The sequence below is a fragment of the Nomascus leucogenys genome, chromosome 21, assembly GCF_006542625.1.
Source record: "Nomascus leucogenys isolate Asia chromosome 21, Asia_NLE_v1, whole genome shotgun sequence".
NCBI lineage: Eukaryota > Metazoa > Chordata > Mammalia > Primates > Hylobatidae > Nomascus > Nomascus leucogenys.
Window position 1 is genome coordinate 77,651,331 of NC_044401.1, and position 26,144 is coordinate 77,677,474.

The 26,144-nt window shown below is 40.1% G+C and overlaps 1 protein-coding gene across 19 annotated transcripts in view; it reads left to right on the top strand.

Moving 5' to 3' along the window:
• The first annotated feature begins 7,494 nt into the window (after nt 1–7,494).
• Nucleotides 7,495–26,144, top strand: part of CADPS (calcium dependent secretion activator) — a 478,648-nt gene continuing 459,998 nt past the window's right edge. For 4 of the 19 annotated variants that reach the window (XM_030801937.1, XM_030801938.1, XM_030801943.1 and 1 more), the window contains exon 1: nt 7,505–8,322. In XM_030801937.1, coding sequence (XP_030657797.1) covers nt 7,882–8,322 — 441 coding nt within the window. In that variant the 5' untranslated portion in view covers nt 7,505–7,881. Of the gene's footprint in view, nt 8,323–26,144 lie in introns of all 19 variants that reach the window. The other 15 variants (XM_030801925.1, XM_030801926.1, XM_030801929.1 and 12 more) reach the window with 7 other exon arrangements.

The following is a 26,144-nucleotide window of genomic DNA, read 5'->3' on the forward strand; positions in this document are numbered from 1 at the left end:
GTTGGGACTATAGTGATCATTGTGGAATATAAAGATGATCATGGGGATGTCAGAAGTTTGTCTTTATCATCTAGATGACACTCAACCTGGAAAAATTTAGGGGGGAAAACCCTTATCAGGCTACAATTCTTGTTGTATTTTTGAACTAGTTACTCCTAAGGGAAATTACTTTTAAAGTCACATACTTTGTGTCATGAATTTGGGTACAGTTTGAACATTCATCAGTTTTTATCACCCAACCAGTAAAATGTCAGCAAGAAACTGAAGACAGTTACCTGCAATAGCCCTGAATATGTAATTGAACGATAAGAACAGCCTACTGAATGTTATAAGTCCTAGGTGGCCTCCCTTTTACAGGGCAAAATGTTTCTCACTGACCTTAGTAAATTCAGCCCCTCTCCTTTCCGAAAAATAAGAGTCAGCCTTGTTATCTGAAATAAAAGATAGTATTCAACAGTATCACCATCTCCACTGGCATTTATCAGAAATTTACCATGTGCTATACATTGTCCTAAGCACATGCATGCATTAGCTTATTATCTCCTTCAAAGATATTGTCAAGCATAGGGCCAAAATTCCAAATAAATATGACTAATGAGAAACCCATTCTTTCTTGTCTGCAGAATAAGCAGAAGTCCAAGAGGCTCACCCACTTAGTGAAAAGTAGCAGCTTTGGTTATGATTTTTTTTTTTTTTTTGAGATTGAGTCTCACTCTGTCACCCAGGCTGGAGGTTCACTGCAGCCTCCACCTCTTGGGCTCAAGTGATCCTCCCACCTTAGCCTCCCAAGTAGCTAGGACTACAGGCACACACAACCGTTTCCCAAAATAGAGTTCAGAACATGTTACCCCAGAATATGGCACCTTGGCTTTTGAGAAACAGCAGAGGCAGAAGCAGGAAGGTCAATTTCACCTTCCCACACCCTTTTTCCGTAAAGCAAGCCATAAAACTTGGAAAGAATCCTTTGAACTTCCTTTAAAGCAGGTGATAAGATACTCACGTGAAAGGACCCATTGTATATTCATAGGAAATGGATGTCCTTATCTTTGAAAATGCAGTGAAATAGAGAAGAGTATGAACCAACAGGTTTTCTAAGTCCCTCTCAGTTTACTACCATTTGATCGTACTCCCTTTGTCCAGTTATACTTCTCTATGACTCTCCACTCTTAATCAAAACTAAGCATAAAAATATACAGGTTTCCCTGTTTTTTGGGCCCTCATTTCTTTTATTTATTTATTTATTTATTTATTTATTTATTTATTTATTTGAGACAGTCTTGCTCTGTTGCCCAGGCTGGAGTGCAGTGGTGTGATCTCAGCTCACTGCAACCTCTACCTCCCAGGTTCAAGTGATTCTCCTGCCTCAGACTCCGAAGTAGCTGGGATTACAGGCATGTACCATCATGCCTGGTTAATTTTTGTATTTTTGGTAGAGACAGGGTTTTGCCATGTTGGCCAGGCTGGTCTCGAACTCCTGGCCTCAGGTGATCCGCCCCCCTTGTCCTCCCAAAGTGCTGGAATTACAGGCATGAGCCACTGCGCCTGGCCTGGGTCCTCATTTCTGAAGGCTCCTGTGTCATATAAAATGTGTATTAAATAAATTTGTATGCTTTTCTCTTGTTAATCGGTCTTTTTTTTTTTTTTTTTTTTTTTTTTTGAGACGGAGTCTCGCTCTGTCGCCCAGGCTGGAGTGCAGTGGCACAATCTCGGCTCACTGCAAGCTTCGCCTCCCGGGTTCATGCCATTCTCCTGCCTCAGCCTCTCCTAGTAGCTGGGACTACAGGCGCCCGCCACCACGCCCGGCTACTTTTTTTGGATTTTTTAGTAGAGACGGAGTTTCACCGTGGTCTCGATCTCCTGACCTCGTGATCCGCCTGCCTCGGCCTCCCAAAGTGCTGGGATTACAAGCGTGAGCCACCGCGCCCGGCCAATCTGTCTTTTATTAGAGGGGCCTCAGCCATGAGCATAGTAATAGGTGAGGAAAAAAGAAATATTTTCCTCCCGTTCAAAAGCAAACTCTTGATTTTCCGTCAGCCTGTTTTTCTATCCTCTTCTGTCTCCTCTTCAAGAAGAGGGAATATAAATTAGATTTACTAGGTGACATGTGCCAGTTGAGGCATGTCTGCTAGTGGGTAGGACTCTGTTCATTAAGGAGGTATGTCATCCATGTTTGTCACCCCATGTGACTGGGGTGAGTGGATTCAAGACCTGCAATCTTGGGGCAGACCCTTCAATTTGTCTCTTTTTGCAGGCATTGCCTTACTGAACTGTTATTTCCATTTCCTGTACCTTGTCACTGAGCAGAGGATGATAAAACATGAAGAAACGAATTCTGGCTGATGAAGGTAGAGATTCTGCTTAGATATAAAGCCAAAAATATATGACTCACTTTAGAATTATCAGAGTTCTGTGTTGGGGGAGTTTTGAGCCCCATCCCAGTTATCATAATGCCATTATGATTTTTATATGCAATTGTTCTTTGTATATCTCTCTCAAGACCCACACGGGATAACAGACAATAAAAGAAAAGGATTGGTACACTCGTAAGAGCCTGGTTGGAATATATGAAACTTTATCATAATGCGACTCCAAGTTCTTTTAGAAGTCCCTTGATTCTCATGGTAAATCATTAGGTACAACTTCTGACTGAAAAATAACAGCATGTCAGCATCTCCACAAATATTATTTTGGAAAAGACTGGGACAGAAAGCTCTTACTGATGAAAGAAACGAGAAGACTGATGGAGTTCTTATGACAATGGGCTGGAATAGCGGACTCTAAAATGGAAGGTCAATGTCACTCTAAAAAGAAGAAGAGGAAGAAGAAGTACACTCCTATGAGCAGGGCCCAGGCCTTAATCGATGAAATTCCCTTTTGTTAGTTTAGTTTGGCACCTAGGTGATCAGGGCTGGTTTAGAGAATTTCCCCAAATATATTTGCCCTTAATGTCCCCTAACCCAGATGACAGTATCTACTCTTTGATCAGGACTCATCCTTACATTTTTCTTACTTTCCCTTTACTTATGAAGCCTCTCTCAATCTCCTTTTCTTATTTATTTTCTTTCTCCAAAAAATTGGGTAAGACCCCTATGTTTTAGGGCAGCCTAAACAAAGGAACTCTCCATTTCAGATATTTAAAACTGAAAACAAACTGATTATTATGAAAATACCCTGATTTCAGTTATTCCTATTTACAATCTGAAGAAAGCCTCCAGACTAAAGCCATTGTAGTCTGTGAAAATAACTATAACCCAGACAATCAGCTCAGAAAATTCTTTTGAGAAGGTGAAGATGTAATGTTAGCATTTATCAAGGCTAACCTAATTGGCGAGTTAGGCTACTTAGGCAGATTATCTACCCAGTATTTTTTGATGTGGAAACAGCCACTTGGGTACTTTTTTTCCCTTTCATTTGCTGGTATGTCGCTGTATTTCAGAGTCAATGCAAAATGACAAAACCCTCCATCTTGTCCATGTAAATACCAGTATAAACTGCATTTCAATCCATACCACATCTAGTTCTCACTTCTATTAAAAGAAATTGTGTACACAAGAAACATGATTACTCTTGTGAATAGTTGGCTTTCAGGATTTGACTTATTTATTGTAAAATGTGTCGTCCCACTTTTCTTTTTCATCTTCTTAAGTAATGAGAGTGATTTTCCAAGGCCAGCTCTTGCAAGTAATATTATTTATCATTCCAAAACATGTTTTGTTGCCTAGAGTGAAACATACTTTGGTGTGGCTCGATTTTTATTATTTTTAGCCTTATCATGATCCTTTAATTTCATCCTAACCTGCTTCATTTTACTTTAGTAAGAATCATCATATGATACAAAGAGTAATGATGAAAAGTAGGTTTCTCAAACAAAATAGACCATTTCTAATCCCTGACAATACTATCTAAAACCAGACAGGCATCAAGTAAATAAATAAGCAACTCTTCTATTTTTCAGGATCTACTTCTGAATTATTTGATTTTTTTTATGTTTGTTTCCTTCTAATTATTTGTGTCCAATTTCTTGTCATCACATTTATGGCACATCCCTCTTGGATCACTGGAAAAAAAATGTAAAGCTAAAATCGGTTGAAAATTGCTTTTTATATATCATCTATCTTTTCTGTCATTCCAGGGGAAGAGAGTACTATTATCCCCCATTTTACAGATGAGGATACTGAATGTGAATCATTAGTTTGTTCAGGATAGCTCTACTATTGAGTGGTAGAGACAGGACTGTCTGGGTTGAGAGGCCAAGCATTTAACCTGACCTGTACACTGTAAGATCAAATTAACCCATTTTGGAGCTTGCAAGCTAGTCTTATAATTTAAACAAAATTAAATATTGATTAGATGAGATGATCACATCTAGATAATATGAAGTTTATTGAAATTTTTAAAATATTTAACTTAAATTATTTTTGAGTAACAAACCCACAAAAATATCAAAGTGGGCATTAAATTCAGTTATATTCGATGGAAATGTGTTTTATGTGTGACATAAAGAAGAGGTTTATTTTTACCAAACTATCAATTGCCAGTGAGTCAGATATTTCCTCATACTTGTGGCCTTTGACACATTGAGGCAAACACTTCATAGAAGGATGGAGATCATCTAGGTTTAGATTAGGAAATCCTGGCTTAGCGTCTCAGTCATTTCCATTTTCTGCAGACTTTGCTTTTGGGGGTAGGATTACAAAATTCAATGTTATAACTTCCACTTTCATGATACGGTCTCCAGATAGTTGATTAAAATTTATTCCATCATCTTGAGGTTATCCAAGTTTTCTACAAAGCAGAACTGGATGTGGGGCAAAATGCAAGCATGTAAAATAGCTGAAGGACATAAATTCTTAGGTGTATGAGAATCTATGGTGGAATTGTGTTTTTAAAAATAAGAACACAAATATTTACAAGAGGTAGACAAAAGTTAAGAGACTTTGCATGTGTTCTGTGGTCATTTTTTCCCTTGTTTATCAAAATGTACATTTAGGGAAGTCACAATCCCTACTGCAGATGCCTCAAAAGTTCTGGCTGCCATATCTTATCTTCAACACTAACAAATATTTAGACTATCTCCAAGGACACCGAGTTGACTTTCAGCTAAGGTAAAAGATGTCTTTGAAAGGGTGTATATTTTGAAAGACAGCAATGCTCACCATTTGAAAAAAATATGGAAATATTTCTCATGAAATCTATTTAAGCCTCTTTGAATACTCTTGGGGGGGATTGAGAAGATTGTTAGATTTATGTAAGCAATGTTATGTTTAATACCCAAATCATAGGTTTATGTAATTTACAAAAGGTGGATATTAAGTTTCTATATTAATGACTATACCTGGAAAAAACCCACATAATCCCAAAGGAATTTGGAAAAATACGAACAAAACTTTATTACAGCAATTGAGAAATTCCAAGTGTTTTTGTAGACGGAATTCATGGCCACTTTGCCACCAATGTCTGATGTGACAGTATTTAAATGCCTAAAGAGACCTTAGAAGAAATATTTAATCAGTAAATGACCTGTTTCTGGCCTTTAACAGCATCTCCTCCCCAAATCATCACACACTCCTTAATTTGTGTCCTAAACATGGTCCCTTTATTTTGCCAAATGCATTGTATTTTTAGCTCTTTCTTTCCTCCTCCTGTCACCTACCCATACCCTATTTCCATAACACTCTTTAACCTTACTTGTTCCCTTGCCCTATTACTATGGCTTTGCAAACCACTTATTCCACTTGCAATACCTTCTCTTTTCACCACCCATGTATATGATATCTTCCTTTAAGATTTTATTCTCTTCTTTGAGAAATGTATGATTCCCTTCACTTCAAGTTGCTTCATTCATGCAAGCTTTTTGCAGTTTACTGACCTGGATTTGTTGGTATTTTGTCTCAAAATAAGTGCTGTCAATCTTTTTCACATGTTTATGTTGTAGCTCCCAAAGGAGATTATAGACTCTTTAAGAGAATGCCTTCTAAAAATTCTATCTATCCCAAGCACCTAGAACAATGTGTTACTTCATTAAAAGGTGCTGGATAAAGGCTGTTATCAATTGATTGGCTTACTATATTTTCTGTTCCAGGAAAACCAATACCACATGATTTGAACATCCTTTACTTCTTTAGAAGAATTAAAAAGTGAGGCTGCAAAACTGTCACAATCCCCACACTGCTCAATTTTTTTTAAATTTTGTATTGTTACCAAATGTGTGATGGCCACAAAAGTTGTGTCCTTGAGGTATGGTGGTGAAGTCAAATATAAGCCATCCAAGTACTTAACTCAAAAGATCAAACAGAATTGTTGGGTTAATGTGAAACCAGTTGTTTTGAGTTCATCTGCAGGTCTCAAACAGGTCACTTTACTATCAAAGCTAGTAAAACTCATGGTAAATTATAAAATACGTAAAGACAAATGTGATTTAAACTTTAAACTCATGCTACATACACTATTAAAATCACTCCCACGAGTATCTACAGATAATTAGAGAACTAGAAAATACATAAATATAGGCGATGAAGTGGAGAGGTCTCTAGATAGCCTAAGTTCTGAAGGTGGCTGGTGGTTTGTTTTCATCCATCTGCGTGCGGGTCGCAGGTTACATTCAGCACGTTGGCCAGCTCCCTCGTTTACCGGGTTTATTGGCCTAAGTGAAAAGGGCAGGGAGAAGGCAGGCACCATCTGCTGCTTTGTATTAATAGTTTAACCGAGAGGCAGGGGTGAACAGAGTGCGACGGTCGACGCATTAGATGTTGACGCCGCTGAGTTCTTCGGGTGTCTTTGTCTGATCGCGGGGTCCCCAAGCCTCCACCGAGCCAGAATGGAGGGAGGGTTAAGCAACCAGAAACCCTTCTATTTTTCTGGAAGGCTCACCTCAGCAGAAAGGATTCCCAGGTCTTGGGAACTGAAGAAGATTCATCATAGATTTTGGGGGTGGGGGGTAGGCAAGGGCGGGGGCGCTACATAAATGGCTGAGTTGCCTGGTCGAAACACCAATCCATTCAAAATTTGATTCACTTTTATTTTAATTAGACTGGGCGCATGCGGAATAAGTTGCTGGAATCAGAGTTTACACAGGTGGGATAAACACGCTGCCCAGCCCCCACGCCCCCCACGCCCCAGGTGTAAAGAAGCCTGGGGAAAGGAGATGGACCCTTTCTTTCCCGTATAAGATCTCACGGACTTCCTCCTCCTAAGTAAGACCTCTCGATTTAGCGTCTCCAAACAGCCCGCTCGGCTGGTTTCTGGATTTCTCCCTCCCCAAGAACTTTTTGTCCGCGGGAGGGGAAATGGGGTTGAGGCAATGAGAGCCAGAGATCAAGAAAAATCTTATCCACGAAGCCGGCAAGGGAGGAGGGTGGCAAGGTATTGGGGTCAGAAGTACTGAGGTTCTGAGGACGCTCCGCAATCTCCCCCCTCCAGCCCTCTGCAGCAGCCCTTTACGCCGCGGACACGGGAGAGTTAAGCCAATAAACACGTAAGCGCCGCTCCCTCCCCAATCGGCAAGATGCCTCTTCGGCTCTTGGCTGCATCGACAGCTTGCAACACTCGGCATCTTTTCTGGAGGCGCCTCCTTCAGCGGCCGCAGATGGCATCCGGCTGCGGGCTCGGGGCTCGCAATTGATTCTCCCCCTTGCCCACCTCGAGTCCACGGACGCACCTCTCCCTTCCCCTCCTCCCTTCGCGCTCCTGGGTCTGAGCCCAGCTCGCGACCGCCGGGCAGAGGATCAGTCGCGGCGGCCGAGGCTGAGCAGCAGCGCTCTCGCTCCCTGACCTGGGGAGAAGCGCCCACCCGGGAGAGCTGATCCCCAGCTGCCTCCAGCACCCCCCACCTTTTGCACTCCAAGCCGGGGGCTCCAGAGACCCCGCTCCCCAGGCGCCACTATGCTGGACCCTTCGTCCAGCGAAGAAGAATCGGATGAGATCGTGGAAGAGGAGAGCGGCAAGGAGGTGCTCGGCTCGGCCGCGTCCGGCGCGCGCCTGTCTCCCAGCCGTACCAGCGAGGGCTCGGCCGGCAGCGCCGGGCTGGGGGGCGGCGGCGCCGGCGCCGGAGCCGGGGTGGGTGCAGGCGGCGGCGGGGGCAGCGGTGCGAGCAGCGGCGGCGGGGCCGGGGGGCTGCAACCCAGCAGCCGCGCTGGCGGCGGCCGGCCTTCCAGCCCCAGCCCGTCGGTGGTGAGCGAGAAGGAGAAGGAAGAGTTGGAGCGGCTGCAGAAAGAGGAGGAGGAGAGGAAGAAGAGGCTGCAGCTGTATGTGTTCGTGATGCGCTGCATCGCCTACCCCTTTAATGCCAAGCAGCCCACCGACATGGCTCGCCGGCAGCAGAAGGTAGGTGCGCCTGGGAGGCCCAGGGAGCAGCACCCGGACGTCGCCAGGCGGGCGGGGCGAACAATGGGAGCTGGCGGCGCAGCTGGCGAGGAGGAGCAGGAGAGGTGGAGACCGCGCCCTGGGGAAAGGGCTACGAGGCCTCCTCCCAGCGGCCGGGCTCGCCCAGGCCCAGCCCAACCCAGCCTGGAGCGCTCCTGGAGCTGCCTGGGACCGGCGAGGGCCGCGGAGCGCAGTGCCGCTTGCCCGAGTCCCCCAGCCCGGGAGCGTTGGGGAGCGAGGCAGGCAGGTCCCGCTTTGTGGCCCGAGAGGCTCGGGGAGTGATTTGCTGCCCGCGGCGCCCAGAGAGGCCTTGCTCGCTTGCAGGGCTCCCAGCGCTCTCCAGCGGCGGGCGGCTGCGCTCAAATCCGGGCCCGCCCTCCTGGGCGTGCGTTCGGCGGGCGGGGGCAACGGCAGGTGGGGGCGCCGAGGTGGAAGGAGAAGAGCGTCTTGGAGCAGTGCTCCGCTCGCTGGGGCAGAGAGCAACCGCAGGGGCAGGCGGGAGAAAGCAAGCCCAGAAGGCGAAGCTTCCCGTGACTCTGCGAAGGGCACCCTCCTCTCCCTGCCCGGGTCAGCCGATCACCGACTAGGGTCGCCAGAGTCCTCGGGCACTGCTTCCTTATGGCTGGAATTCTCTCCAATCCCCCTGACCCTTCCTCACTGACCTCAGAGCAGGGGCACGCCCTCTGGTCCTTCCGTCTGGGTCAGCCCCTCCGCCTTCCTCTCTTTGACCCTCTTCTCCTCTTCCCAAGGTGACTTCGCCGCCACCTTCTGGCTCGCCTGGGTCCTCCAAGCCCTGCCACTACTGCCTTGATAAAGTACAGCTGCAAAAAGCTTCGCAATTAGAGGCATCAAAAGCTTTTTCTGTCTGAGGCTGGGGCAAGGCTGAGGCTGCTCTGGGCTGCCTTTGATGTTAAAAAAAAAAAAAAAAAAGCGCCTATTTCTATCAGCTGTTCTTTAGCTGGAGAAAGGGATGAGGGGTACTGCAAGGTGAGGGGCAGTGGCGGGGGGTGGGGACAAAAGAGAAGCAGTCAGGAACCCAGTTGGAGTGAGTTAGTGAAGAAAGTCGGCGTTCTATTCTCTCTTTTAAATAAATTTGCAGCACTTGAGCTATCAGAAAAGCCAGTCAAGCCCCACACAGAGGCAGTGTGAGAGGCCAGTCCTAACCCCATCAAGACTGTGAGACTAGTGTCTTAAAATAGTGGATTTTTCAGGTGCTGCCATTTAAGGCTAAATTACATGTTGCTGTAGTAGCATTAGGTTTTCCATATTTATCCACCCTTACCTTGAGTTAGCACAGATTTCTCTGTTTTGCTTACATGTGTACACACACCACCCAGCACTGATGATTTATTTCAGCCATCACGAGCTTGGATATCAGTTTTATTAAAAGATAAAACTCATTTCCAGGGTGAGAGACAGGAGGTGGGTTACACACATGACTCTCCATCTCTATCTGTGGCCCCTTGTTTTTTCAGTTCGTATTTTGGACTGCAGTAGAGCAAAAGTATCCTCAGAGAAGTAAAAGTTTTTGGGATATTATTTTAAGGCTGGATGTTGAGTCCACAGGGCCTAATATTTCACATTTCAGCTTGGAATTCCTATTGTAATTGTGTCTTTATAGCATGGGAACTTCAACCTCCAAAATCTATCCCAGTAATAACAGCATCAGCCAAAAATATCCCATTCCTTTGACAATGAAAACTGTGACTTTAAGTGTTAGGTCGAAAGGGGTGGGGGGGATGTGTAGGGACATTTATCAAAGTCTCTACAGCTCTGTCCTTTAAATAGATGCTTAAGTCCAGAGCTAGCATGGAGAAATAAATCCCACAGAGAAACAGTTCTTCTAAATGGAAACTTCAGTTACCTTAGAGATCATTATAAGGCCAGATTTTTCTGATCTGATTGTATGTTTCACCTGAATCCACTCAAAGCTGTGGTTTTGAGGGGCATGCTGGTTGCATTTTTACACGTGACCTTAACCTCAGAGACACTCCAGGACAGATTGATAACACTGACATTTGGTCAAACTATTCTTAGTTATCACAGCAAACTGTTGCTAAATACATATCCCAGTGAAGCTATCCCAGGGCTGTTGGCTATACTGGGAAGCTAAACAACAACAACAACAAAAAATCATATATATATATATATATATATATATATCCTTATTACAAAAAGAAGCTTTTTCACTGCTGTAAGTTTTTAATGCCTTTCTAGAAGTGTGTTTTGCTCCTTCAAGTAGAAAGCTTGGAACTCTGATTTTTAAAAAATAAGCAATCATTGAGTGTAATTAAAAGGTTTGCATAATCACTGTGGTAATGTTTAAAGCCAACAAATAGAGTTGATGAGCTAAAGTTATTCTTGGAGAAAGACAAACTAGTTGTAAACTAAACATGAGTTTGCAGTAAAATAGAAAAGGATGAACTAGAAAAAGTCAGAGGAAAAACGTAGAGAAAGGGATAGGGTGATATGGAGGTCAGAGAGAGAACGAGATCTATAAAAAGGAATTGCTGAATTGTGGAGAAAAGACCATATTGTACAGAGTATAATGCACCGTATGAAACCAACTAATCTATATCACAATACTAACTACCACTTTTTCCAGTACCTACTATGTGCACCGCACATAGATTATTTTTTGAAGAATAGATTTTATCTTTTTGAACAGCTTTCAATTCACTGAAAAACTGATAAAATGGTACAGAGTTCCTGTATACTCCATATCTAATTTCCCTTCTTAATATCTTACGGTAATATGGGACATGGGTTACAATTAACTAATATTGATACATTATTATTTACTAAAGTCTGTAGTTTATTCAGAGTTCCTTAGTTTTTAGCCGAAGTTATTTTTTTCTGTTCTTAAGTCATTTTTTAAATCTCCTAACTCTAACAATGTACGAATTGCCATCCTTGTTTTTAAAAAACTGAAACTTGGAAATTTTGTTATTTGCCTAAAGCACCACGTAGATGGATAAAAGATGGCAATTGAAGTGTGAAACATTCTGAATCCAAATCCTATCTTTTTAATATGAGATACTGGCTAGAAATAGTCTAGGATAAAAAAAGCCCTAGAATCCTAACAACATGTCAGGTGTACTTCTTTACCCAGAGTTATTTCTCTCTGAATTGAGAGAGGTCCTCCTTTCTTCCCCTATACACCCATCAAATATAGTCACTATGGGCAAAGTGAATGCTTAGGTATAACTTCTTAAAGAATATGAAGGAGATGGATGGGCTGTGAGTGGGCAAATTTGAATACTAGACTGTATCAACTTTACTATGTCGTTTAAGCTGAAAGGAAAAAGATTTTAGCTCAGAAGAACACTTCAGAAGGAACAGAAGGAGACAGTACTATCACTTGGAGAATTTTGGTAATTACTTTGGTTTCACTTTTACTGAGAAAAAGAGCATTCCAACAATCTTCCCAATTAAAGAGGGGACTTTAAACGGACTATTTGAAAAAACATTTTATCATTTACTGGTATATTATGTTACATTACTGTGAATTGAAATATAACATGGTGGAATAATTTATGACCAAAACAAAAATCTCCCCACCAGAATATAACAATGTATGTTTCAGTAGCTCAGAAATGACAGTTTGGAAAGCAGTTCTTTGATTTTCTTCTTCTTTTGTCAGAATGGTAGAGTGAATACCTAGAAGTTGGCATGGCAAAGCTATACCATATGTTTCTAAATTATGTAGTAACGGTGATGGGTGGCTACCTTGTGTGAACTAGCTACTTATAGTGAGGAAATGTAAAAGCAGGCACTGTTAGCAATTCATGTAATATTTAGATTGACATGACCATTTTTTAAATGAGGTAGGAATTATTCTAATAGTCTAAAATGAGTATTGTGTCTACATACATAGGTATAGTGTACACGTGTGTCTGTGTATGATGGGGGAAAAGGGTAATCCTTAAAACTGTCTATTACACAGGAATTCCTATTTCATTCAAGAGGACAAATGTCTTGTAAGTTCAAGCTACTCATTTCCGTATGATTCAGCTTGTATCTGCCCAGGAAATTATGGCTAATGTTGAATCATAGCCATAGAAATTCTTTCCTTATTCATTTGCTCGGGCTTATTTGGGCAAGACTAAAAAGGCATACCTTTCATAAAAAGACCTAGTGCTAACTAACTATATGTGTGTGTGAGAGAGAGCACAAGTATGTGTGTGTTTTGAATCAATAATGAAGTTGTCTACTCATCTATTTTGAGGCACTTGGGTCTACTCAAAATTCTTAAGGTTTGCTTTGTTAGTGCAACATATGACTTGCATTCTAAAAAAAAAATTCTACCTTTTGAGAGAATAAAGTGACCATTAAACCAAGTTTTCTTCAAACAGAATTGTTTCTCTTCATCAGGGGAAGAACTGAATTATTTAAATGGGCTTGTTGGCATTCTCCCCGCCCTATTTTCCTTGGTGCATTGGAAAGCCGCTGTTACGCACTGATAGCAGAGACTTTCTGAAGATGCAGAATACCATGAGAGGTTCTTGCCTCATTACACACCTAGTATAGGCTTATGATTCCCTAAAACTGGACTGAAGAACAAAGGAAATTAAATGTTTCATTCCTGAAGAATTGCAGTGAGTAAAACGATAAAAGTCAAATGACTTAGGGATCTTCCCACTGCAAAAGCGAATTTAATAAACAATCATAAGCTATCATATTGAAATATAACCAGCATTTGTGACTTGGGGACAGGTGTCTATAAAGCTTAAGCTGGAATGATGAGAGTTCTAACCTAGAAATAAGTTCTAAATAACTGACCAGCTACTCACTGCACCAAGCACTCACCCAGGCTCGATGGCAGAAGCAATTGGTACCTGTGAGATATGGTTCCTGAATTGGGGGAGCTTCTAGTTTGGAAGATACCATATATATATGTCAAATAAGCTGAATAAGAAAATTTTAGTTGTAAGACGCTGATTGGAAGTACTAAAGTGGGGGAGGAAGAAAGAAGAGTGCATGCACACACAGGATCTGATACAATAGTAGAAAAAATCTTCATAGAGAAAGTAGACTAGGGTTAGGTCTTTAAGAATTAATTTCATTTGAGTAAGCATAGGAAAAACAAGTATTGCAGTCTGGAGAAGAACACTAGGTAGAAATGTGGAAAAGAGTCACTGTTAGACAATGTCAGTCAGATTCTGTTGGTTCTAAGTGACAGAAACCCAGCACAAGTGGCTAAATCAAAAAAGTGGTTGAGTGACTTACTGGTTCATGTAAGTGAAGAGACTGGTACAGAAGTGACTGCAGGAATGGCTGGATCTAGGAGCCTAAATGACTTCCATAACAATGAAAAAAGCTACATGATGAAGGGAAAGGATATACAGATTTAGCATCCATAATCCAAAAATATACTATCTGAAATGCTCTAAAATCTTTTTGATCATGACATGATGCTCAATAGAAATGCTCATTGAAGCACTTTGGATTTCAGATTTTTGGATTAGGGATGCTCAACCAGTATGACGTAAATATTCTAAAATCCTTTAAAAATCCAAAACACTTCTGCTCCCAAGCATTGAGGATAAGGAATACTCAGCCTATATTTTGAAACCTGTGTTTTAGCTCGAACCCTGCCACTAAGGAACCACTGATTGTAGGCAAGTCTCTGGGATAATTTCTTAATCTCTTATGTGGAGAGGGGGATGGACAAGCTTCGGATAATTTCTAATGTCCTCTCCAGATATAGGAGTTGATAGTTCTTTCTGGACAATGAGATTACTTTTTACCAAGACTTATAAATTCATTCAAAGTTGTATTTGGTATGCTTTTACATTACAAAATAAGACCGTGTCTTAAAGAATCCAAGATGGTTAGAGATGAAGTTAGATTTCATTAGTCCAGCTGTCTAAATCTTCACATAAGGTGCAATTTCAAAAGGTTATAAGACAGCAGACTACATGAGAAATTGTAAACTGTGGCCTATGGGCTGAAACTGATCCACAAATGCATTTCGTCCACAAAGCACTTTTCAAATTTTGAATTAGTTCTCAACATTTAAAACTATCAAAATATTTCACATAAAAAATCTGGATTTCTGGCTTCTCTTACAAGTAAATATGACACCACTGGGCCTGAGTTTTTACGGATTTGCAAAAAGGGATGGAAATAAGACTACCCAACCATCATTTAAATAATAGAATGTTAATCACTTTTAACTAAATTGGTCCAAGATACCCATCCACCATATAAATCTGGATGGTAGGATACCAGCTATCTGGTTCTTGCCAACACCGTCTCCTTTTACAATTGCTTAACAAGTATCAGTGATCTGACCCTGGCCCCTGTAAAGCATCCAAGAGAAGGATCTGAAATTTAGAACTCTGTGTTCCCTGTCTCTGGCAACTACAATACTTCTCTTGTTGGTTTTATAGTTTTTGCTAAATTGGAGGGCCAATGATCAAAATTATTACTTTTTCATTTGTCAGTCTAGGCACGTGATAGGATTACTTTTCTGTTTTTAATAGATGAGGAAAGGGGGATGAATTCAGCCAATGCATTGAGTCTAGCCCTTGCTATTGATATATTGATGGACAGTAAAGGACAGTGGTTAAGGGTATAGACTGTGAAATTAGAATGCCTGGGTTTGCTTTCTTGGTGTACCCTTAACTCTCTCTGTGATCGTAGACAATTAACCTCTCTGAGGTTCAGTTTACTCATGAATGAAATGAGAATTGCAGTGGTACCTTGATCATTGGGTTTTTGTGAAAATTAATTGAGATAATATAGTAAAGCTGTTAGAACAATATCTGGAATGTGTAAGTGCAATACAAGTGTTAGCTCGTGTTATTGCTAAGTTGATATGTGCAGTGTTCTTATCTGAAAGGATTGGGCAAGTTAATATATATGAAGTACTAGCCATCACAAGCCTTATATTCATTATTGCTATTATCATGATTATCATCATGAAACACTATGGAGGAGTTTGGTGAACTAAAATGCAAGAATACCAGAAGGCAGGTAGTTATGATTAGAGTATTACCTGCAAACCAGATGGGGGTCCAGGGTACAATACATCTCTGTTCTTTCACTTTTGTTAAGACATTTCACTTGTATTTCTTTTAACAAAAAACAGGGACCCACTTGTCTGGCTTCAAAAGCTCACTTTGAACAAAAGTAACATGGATAGAAGTCATAGGAGATATTTTAAATGGCTAATGCCAAGCACATGTACATGGGAAGATTTGCCACAAGCTTATCAGAAGACTCAGATAAAGGGGTCTTGGGTCACTCAATTGGTAAATGATGGGATCCTCGGAGTTCCTTATTTTCTTCATAGCCACTATGAGGAAAGGCACTATGCTTGTTATCATTGAATAGGTCACCTGCCTTTTTCAAGTCCTAATATTTTTGTCCTCAATCCAAATAGCTCTTTTAAAAATGTTGGTTTACACTAATGATATTGACTATGATATTGACTATTACCATATTGTTACCATTAAAAATGAACTCATAAAATGCTTTTATGTTTGTGTAGAGAGTAAATTCTAAGCATGTATATATATATATATATATATATGTTCAAAACTTTATATATCTAGATAGAGTAAGACTCGCATAAGTAGGTAATATGCAATAGAGTACAGAGACTAAGACCTCTAACTCTGTGGACTGTCAGTCCCTGGTTCAAATTCCTGGTCAGCTCTGTGACATGTTGACTTTGTGACCCTGGGGACGTTATCCATGTCTTTACTTCTTAGTTTCCTGATCTGCAAAATGGGGAAAAATTATTAAGCATTGTAAGAGAAAAAAAAACATGTTAGTTGCTTAAAATCTTTAATATAGGGTACATGGGCAAATATTATCAGTAACAGTAAAAATAGTATTCTTGCATTTTAGTTCACCAAACTCCTCCACAGTATTTCAGACTACAATATCTTTGCTCATACTAGTTCTTATTGCAAAATATCTTTCTCACCTTTCTTCATGCGATTCATTCTTGTTCATCCTTTAATTATTATAACTCAAGTGTTATCTCCTTTAGGAAACCTTACTCAAAGCTTTGTAGTGGGCTAAGTATTGCCATAACTCCTTAGTCAATCTTTTCTTTTACCTCCTATAGTTTATATTTAAATTACCCTTTTTACACATGCCAATCACTCACTAGACAGTAAGATTCCCATCTCCCAAAACAGTACCTGACATATAGTAGGTGTTCAGTAAGTGTTCAACTGTTGAGACTTCACACTGATGCTTTATTTCCTAGAGAGCTTCTAAAGAGAGGAAATAGTCTTAAATACAGTCACCTTTATTACAGAGACGTTGTCTCTATAATTTTTACTTTTATAAAAGCTTCTCAGAGTGAACCAATTACCAAATGGCTTCAAAATAAGTTATGTTACAGAAACATGCTATTACCTTTCACTTTGTTTGTTAATACCAAAAAGTGACAAATTTCTAGATCCATTACAGAGAAAAGTCTTCTTTATGAATCCCTTGCAATGGGTGAATCCTAGTTGAACTTGAATCACCATAGTGTGTGTTTAAGTGATCAAACATTAAAATCAGCAGAAGCCAAAGAAATAAGTTTTCACATTGGGTATGTGTTTTTTAGTGCATTTCATTTGATTTAGTCAAAATTAGGTTGTTTAATTTACCATAAGCCACAATGTTGCCAAAGTTATATCACAGAACCTGTAAGTTCTACATATTTAGGCATAAATAAATGTGCTCATTTTCTCTACTTTTATTCTCTTACAGGATTTTGGCATTATTTTCTGTTATTTTATTGTAAGATGCCTAAAGTCCTTTCTGGGTGTAGTTAAGGTATAAATAAATAATAACTACAGAGCCACTGCATATTGGATATGGTAATAAGAATACGCTATATAGAAAACATCAATAAAAAGTAAAACTGCTTCTTAGATATGGACTTTTCTGATACATTTCACTAGTCAAAGAAAATTACTTTTGCTCTGTTATTCCTTTTATTTTAACAAGTGGGAAAAAGGTTTGAAAATAAATTGAATTATCAAGCCCTCAAGTGTTCGCATCTGCTGTCTGCCATGCTAAAATTGAGAGATATGAAATAAATTGATAATATATTGATGTCTTTTCAGCAGCCCATGGGAGGAAAATATCAACTCATCATGTGCTTCTCAGAATTACTTATGTGCAGTAAAAAAGTTCTGGGATACTTTGAAGTTAATTTTTTTTTTTTTTAATCCTTAAGTGTTCCAGGAGCACATGCTAAGTTACAAACCCTCTGGGAGTGGGAATGCTTTTAAAAAGACAATGGGATTTTGGCAAACATGCCGAGTGGTCCAGAGAATCTACTGTGCCTCTTAAGAAAGCAAAGGGAAAACACTGAAAATTCTTGCAAATAATTATGCCTTCTGTTGCCCATGTAGAAAAACAGCTTTTTGGTGTGGATGGTAGGCATAGAGTTGTTTAAGCAAATGAGTTGAAATATATCCTGAACATCTACATTGGCGATTTTTCTGACAAGTATAGCAACTGTTGTCTATAAGGCAGTGTGTCATAACATACTGTGTTCAAAACATTTCTTGGGGGTTCTTCCATATTCAAGTTTTGTTTGTTATACATCATCAGACAATGTTGTTTGAGCCACTTCTATGTATAAGAAACTCACTAGATCCTGTAGAAAAAGTACGTAAAGTCATTTTAGATGGCCTTCCTGACCTCTAGGAACCTAGCAATCTGGTTGAGAAGTTGAGATACACCGACGTGGACTAACTCAATATAGGGTGAGTGTCTGAATTGTAAATATTGGTGTTTCCTAGATTTCCATTCTTGGCTCTTGTTATGGATTTATTATGTTCCCCCCAAATTTATATGTCAGATTCCTAACCCCCACTGCTTCATAATGTGACTTTATTTGGAAGATTAAGATGAGGTCATTAGGGTGGGCTATAATCCATTATGACTGATGTCCTTATAAAATGGGGAAATCTAGACCCAGAGATATGCACACATGGAGGCCACGTGAAAAGGAAGACAGATTGGCGTGATGCTCCTACAAGCAAGGAACACCAAAGATTGTCCGCAAATTACCAGTAACTAGGGGAGAGGCATGGAACAGATTCTTACACCTCAGAAGGAGCCTACTCTGATGACACCTTGATCATCACCTAGCCTCTGACAATATCTGTTGCTCAAGCTACACAGTTGGTGATACTTGGTTATTGCAGTCCTAACAAACACAGCCCTCTTCTTCTGTCCATACCATCTCTCTCAGCGACTTCATCCCTAACCATGACTTTAGCTACTAACATCTCTACACTTAAAATTTGCGAATCTTTTGTCTCCAGCATAGGCCTCTTGCCAGACTGCCAGACCCATACATCTAGCCATTTGCATCAGTGCTGCTAAAGGTGTGGCCACAGACAGGTGCAGGTCAGTGAATGCTTTGTAAAGAGCTTGGACTAGAATGTAAATCAACTCATTACCTTCTTCTGCAAGGAGAGTCTTGCTATCAAAGTTGTCAGCTGTATTGAGTAGTACGGATAGTGATTAAATTGATGTAATTTCTGGCATAAGCACTTTATCTCCGTGAGGGCCAATAAGAAGTAGTTCACAGATGACACAGGTCTACAGAGCACACTTGGAGAAGCATTGACCTCCATGGCATCTCCTTTCAATGTCCTCACACCATTCAATGATACAATTTTTCTTCTCATCCAGATTCTTTCCCCTTATATTTTCTAACTCAGTGAATGGCCACCCAGTGGTGCTACCATATAACTGAGCTGGCCAAGGCACAAATCTGCAACTCATCTTAAAGTCTTTGATTGTTCATCCTCACCACCAAAGAGTGTATGTGTCTGCAAATTGTTTGATACCATTGTTTGAAACAACGGCTGAGAATTCTTCCGTAGCTTTCTGTTGCCTGCACAGGATAAAATCGAAACTTACTTCCATGGCCTAAGTAGATCTTTGCTCCCCATCCAGGCTTAACTACTGCAGTTTTTCTGCACACACCCTTCGCTTCAGCCCATTAAGCCACTTAACATCCCTGTGCTGTCCATTGCTCTCCGTGAGCCTCAGTATCATTGCACTCCTGTTTGAAAAGCCCTCCCTTGCCTTTCATTACTTTCCTAGGTAGAAGGTAACACCCAGTTATAAGGTACAGGAATAAATAGTGTTCATTGGCCCTTTACCCTGTGTAGTCACTGTTCTATATATTTACAAGCCTTATCTCATTTAATCTTTATAGCAACCCTGTAAGATAGGTACTAATCATCCCAATCCTACAGAAGAGGAAACCAAGAGGAAAAGCAGATAAGAAATTTGTCTTAGGTCACAGATATAGTACATAGGTTGGGGCCGAGGCAGTCTGACTCCAGCCTTTACACTTAACCACGTGCTATGTTAACTACATGGAGGCATTCAGCACACCTTACTTCAATGTATAACTGTTCTTTTTCTTTCTCCTGACTCTGCAGAGATCATTTAATCTCCCCAGGTGTCTGACAGATTTTATGTGTACATAATAGGTGTTCAATAAATAGGTGATACATGAGTTCATGATTGTTGGTTCATAACTATTCAGAATAGTAATATATATTCTCTACAATTTGTAGCCTATCCAGTGAGATTATCTCATTGCTTCATTAAAATAGCCCTTTGAGTATATGTGAGACGAGTTATAAATTCCTGTTTTGCAACAAGTAAAAGGCAGGTCCAGAGAAGTCCCACTGGTTGGAATGGGCTACAGAGCACAAACCTGGGCCACTTAACTGCACCTAGGGCTTCCTCCCATTGCACTGTCAGACTTGGATTTACAATAAGAATGGCCTGGGCCATTTTAGACTCTTTAAAAAATTGCTTCATTTTATGTAATCTTTATTTTATTGCAGAATTGTGAAACTCATAGTGATTCCCACTTTTAGAGGGTCCACCCCACCTCATAAAAAATTTAAATGTATGTCACATTTCACATCTACTTGGTTATTGAAAAAACTGGAATGTATGTTTTTCAATCTTGCTTTTGAAGCTATTTGTCTATATAATAAATGACTATGATTTCTCAGGAATCATGGTGCATTCAGAGGAATCCCTGAAAACTTAAACCTCGGCAGGGCGCGGTGGCTCACAAATGTAATCCCAGCACTTTGGGAGGCCGAGGCGAGTAGATCACAAGGTCAAGAGATCAAGACCGGCCGGGCGCGGTGGCTCAAGCCTGTAATCCCAGCACTTTGGGAGGCCGAGGCGGGCGGATCACGAGGTCAGGAGATCGAGACCATCCTGGCTAACACGGTGAAACCCCGTCTCTACTAAAAATACAAAAAAAAAATTAGCCGGGCGTGTTGGCGGGCGCCTGTAGTCCCAGCTAGTCGGGAGGCTGAGGCAGGAGAATGGCGTGAACCCCGGGAGGCGGAGCTTGCAGTGAGCCGAGATCGTGCCACTGCACTCCAGCCTGGGGGACAGAGCAAGACTCCGTCTCAAAAAAAGAAAAAAAAAAAAAAAAAAGAGATCAAGACCATCCTGGCCAATGTGGTAAAACCCCGTCTCTACTAAAAATACAAAAATTAGCTGGACATGGTGGTGCACGCCTGTAATCTCAGCTACTCGGGAAGTTGAGGCAGGAGAATCACTTCAACCCGGGAGGTGGAGGTTGCAGTGAGCCGAGATAGCATCACTGCACCCCAGCCTGGCAACAGAGCAAGACTCTGTCTAAAAAAAAAACCAAAAAACAAAAAACCATTGTTTTCAATGGTATCAATATTTTTATGAGGACTACATTTAACAATTAATGGAGTCAAAGTCAATATGTGTTTGGAAGTCACTTAATTGAATATTACTTTAGATTTTTCATGTTTATCCCTACATTTTGAAGACTATATTTAGGATCTTGGATTTTTTTTATCGCCTTGGAGAGTTCCAAGGCTCCGGTCCCTATGCCTCTCTTGCCTAATGAACAAAATAGCCTTTGGCCAGGCTTGGTGGAAGAAGTGGTATTTGAACTAAGCCTCAGGCTGACTGAGAAGATCAAGTGATAGCAGTGTGATACATTTTGAGAGAAGGGAAGGATACTTTGAACTCTCTTTGGAGATGAGATAATGCAAAGCAAGTTTGAGGACATATGAACAGACAAATATAATTGTGTAAGATTCCAATATTGGACAGAAAATAAGAACAAAGGTTGGTTCATGATGGTAGATGCCCTTCACCAAGGGAAGGGGATTGAGGAGTGGGGGACTTCACATTGTAGGCAATGGAGAACTGCTGAAGAATTCTGAGCAGGACAATGACATGACCAATGTAGCATTGTAAGAAGATTAACTGAAATGTGTGGAAGCTCTGGGGAAAGGAGAGAGAAGAAGAATATAAATGTCTTCACACTGTGAGAGAAGGTCATGAATTAGGTTTGAATGTTTTATCCAGCACAGATCAGTTTTATAATTTTGTGGGGACATTTGTAGAAAAATCTCAGAAAATCAATGTCTATATGTAGAAGTATCTTGAATCAATAGTTCAAAGGCATTTCCCTACAGCAATTGTTGATCTTTGTCTTCCTTTTATTAGAGTAACTTTTATGTACTTGTCACAATGTGTGGGCTATGAATGTTCGTTTTTTTTTTTTAACAAATTCTAAAAATGTAAAGCAAGGTGCCTGCCCTTTAAGTTATATTTAATTTCAGTGACCGATACTCTGATATGCCCCTGCAGGTGCAAAAACTCTTCTGCATAACATTGTGAAGCACATAATGACACTTGGACAAAGCTCATACGGTTGAACCTAGCATAATTTCAGAAAATGTACATGTGATTCCGTCTGGCTTCCAGCTGACCTAAAGGATGCAGATGGAGTTTAATCTAGCCCCAGGAAAGCATGAGCCCCACAATAAACCCAGGTTTATGTCAAGCCCATAGAAGGAGAGAGGAGGAGGCATGACTTCTGGTGTCAGTTTGGAATCTGGGGAGAAAACTTTCAGTGTGCCCAACCACACTAAAATAGAATCTTGGATTTGTCCTTTCTCCCACATGATTTAATCCCCCAAACCAACCTAAATTTGCATAGGCACCCAGAGAATAGGGTACGTTCAAGCTCCCTGCCCTTTCTCACACCTCCCCAAGTGGAAAGAGTCTTATCTTAGTGGTAAGATTACAGAAAAGTTATTGGATGGACCACATTTAGTGGTTAGAATTATTTGCATAAATAGGAAGCATAAGATTCCCGATCATCTGTCTCTTCTTGCACATTCTTTGGTACCATTTTTTCTATCTTTTATGTGTTAATAGAGGTGGTAAGATTTGGATCTGGGCATAGGAGTAGAGAAAGGCTCCAGCCCAGTCTTTGAAAGTTTTAATATAGTGATTTTACAGCTGGCCCTTGACCAGCACGGGTTTGAACTGTGCAAGTCAGAGGATTGAAAATACAATATTGGCAGGATGTGAAACCCACACATAGGGAGGGCTGACTTCCTATGCAGGTTCCAAAGGGCCAACGGTGAGACTTGAGTATGCGCAGATTTGGAGATTTTAGTATATGCCAGAATGGGGCGGTCCTAGAACCAATCTCCTGCAGATACTGAGGGATGATGGTATTTTCCGTTTGTCACCATCATCTGTCAGTATAGCTCTCTTAAGAGAATAGGACATTTTGGTTTATGGTAAGATTCAGATATTCCTGGGTCACCAGGTCATTACATCATCTGAAAGGCTTCAGAACACTACACTGTTTACCAAAGGGTTACAGCCTGCTTCCTGGAGGAGGCTGCATTTGCAGCTGAGGAACAGATAGGATTTGAACCTGGGTAGGAAGGAGAACAGATATGCTAGGGACAGCATGAGCAAAGACAGAAGCCAAGCAAAACTACAGTAAAGAGCACATAAAAGCCACATGATCAGAAAGGTAACTTAGGACCAGGTAGTGGTAAACACTGAATGTTACTAGACTGTCAGTTGTCCTTTATTTGGTAGGCAGTGGGGAGGCTTTGAAAATGATCTGTACCTCTGAGTTGCTCCAATGGAAATAACACTAAAACAAGACAGAGGGCCCATCAAAGATAATGTAGACTTCTGGGTGATTGGCAAATAGAGAGTGATTGGCCTTGACCTTGTCTTGAAGTGATGTGTTTTCCCATAAGGCACTTTGAGGCTTTATATTTTTTGAAGAATATTGTCAACACAAACCAATGTCTCATTTGCAAAGGACATGATTTGCTCCAGCATTTTTCCATGGCCAGATTAGAAACAACTCCTTATGAGCTTTGACAAAAGCCCCACATAATTTGTCAGCCTTCCTGTTTGCCTGGCAGTGGAGGAAAGAAAAGGATTTCTTTCTACTATCTTCTTTCCACAGGCAGCCTACATACTGCTGTGTATTATGATTCAGCAGTATAGACCTTCAAAGTGAACAGGCACTGGTTAAGATGTGCACTTGTTTCAATTAATCAGAAGCACGTCTCCCCACGAAGCAGCAGTTCTACACAATTGTAGATTTGCCATTTAGTCCAAAGAGCTTTTCATAGTTTTCTATGTGGAGAGCCCAAAGCTATCTTTCGGTCAATATTCAATTAGTATTTGAGTCGGAAGACCATGCTGAGCTCTTAAAGAGGGGCGTAATGTGTCTCTTGTTCCCGCCTCCATTTGCTTGTGTGTGGAAAACAATCCATTACTTATCACTAAAGAAATGTAGGTCTGCTGCAGCATAAGTTAAATATTAGACCAAATTAATAATATGTGTTTACATCCTTATGACCTGGCAATAAATACATTATAGTGTAAGGATCGCTGGAAAGGAGAAAGCAAATTCAACATTATACATATTATATATGCCCAAATTTAGGGAGATTTGTGATGCAGAATATTTTCCCTTTCCCTAATCACAGCAAGAACTCTGTGCATTTCTGTCTTGTGTACACATCCAAATGCTTTTATATAAAGCCTTCCCTAATCACTGTCCTTTGGCATAGTCTTTTGTTTCCAGCACAATCTATTACTCAATAGTATCTTTGTCATTGAGCTATGGTTTCAGAACAATAACGATTCACTCCTAAGTTTTTTTAAAAATCCAAACATTTTCTATAAATATGATAGCAACAAAGGTATCTAGAATACAGTAATTTCTTTTTATTTGTAAATTAACCTGCCTATCATAAAGCAGATTTTTGAGGAAAATAGTGATATGAGACATTTACGTTGGATGAGAATTTACGCTTGTTTCATAACCTTGAACTCAAGCAACACATATCCTTAAAGTAATGTGGATAAACTACAAATTTACCCAATGTGTTTAATCAGTATGAACAGCCAATTGAAGTTCAAATGAAACTTTTGATTGTACATTTTAAATATAATATCTACGTATCCCATTTTTAGTAGACACAATTGGTTACCTAATTGTTATTGACTCCCCAATTCCAAACAGACTTGTAATTTTTTCAGGTATGAAAAATTATACCCCATTCCCAGCTTTAGAAGTAGATACAGCTGAGTTCAGACCCATCAACACACAGCACTATACTGGAATACAATTGGCTCACAGGTGCCCAGGTGACCTAAGTTGATCCAATCAGACCAAAGTGGAGGACTTGTATTCCATGCTTAGGGGAGAAGTTTTGCTCCTCCTCTCCTGATGGACTCTGTGGAAGGAAGCATGTATCATAATTGGTACTGGCAGCCATCTTAGAACCATGAGGAGACTCAATTTAGGCTGAAGCCAAGGCTGAATATAGTGAAGTTGCTGAACTAGGGAAATAACTTCAGTTCCTGATGACAATAATGGGCCACATACACCATTAAGCCAGATCTGGAGCCCACCTTTCATCTGGACTTCCAATAAAATAGTAAATTTTCTTGTTGTGTAAGTTAATTTGAGCTGTAGTTTTTCTTATTTACATTAAAAACTTGTTGACCTCCTGCTGTATTTCTCTTTAAAACAGGAATTCTGAGATTTATTAGTCTTAACTCTTTATTCTGAATATGTTTAGACAAAAGTGGAAATATAATTATATTTGTAGGAAGCAACTTCTTATTTCTTCCTGACTCCCTAGATATAATTTAGTTAAAACCAAAAAGCAAACACTTCACTGTAGATGTAAATCATGTTTTAGCACAAAATAACTTTTATTATAACTAAAAAGATAAGCAAAATGAATGCATTAAAATATTAAATTTTACAGTTTCTATAAACAAAAATAAACATTTTTATAGAAAAGTATATGGAAATATATAAAATAGAAACTTTAAAAAGTCACCCACCCAAAGGCATCCATTATGCACATAATATATATTTATACATCTGCCTGGATGTATAGAGGTTAACATTATATATGCTTTTATATAAAAGTAATAATTCTACATATATTGCTTTGCAACCTACTTTTTGGACAACATTATATATAGGAAATGTTTCCATGTCAGTAAATATAAAAAACCACGTCATCCTTCTAAATGACTTTGTAGCAATCCATTTTATGGAGGTAACATTATTTAACCAGTTGTATTGATTTCTCTTTTTTTTTTTTTTACTACTATATACATTCTGCAGTAAGCATCTTTGTGTACTTATCTTTCTATACTTCTCCAAATATATATGTCTTTAATATAAAGAATATATAAAGTTAAAATGTGTTACCAATTTCCAAAGCATCTGTAGAAATTTACACTCCCACTAGTGGAGCATGAATGAGTCTCATTTCCCATTTTAAAACTAGACATTATTTTCTGCTTTACCAACTCGATGCGTTATTTTTAAAATTCTGTATTTGCATTTCCTTTTTACATATTTATTGCCTCTTTATATTTTTTGTTTCACAAATTGTTACCTTCCATCCATTGTTATGCTTATTTGT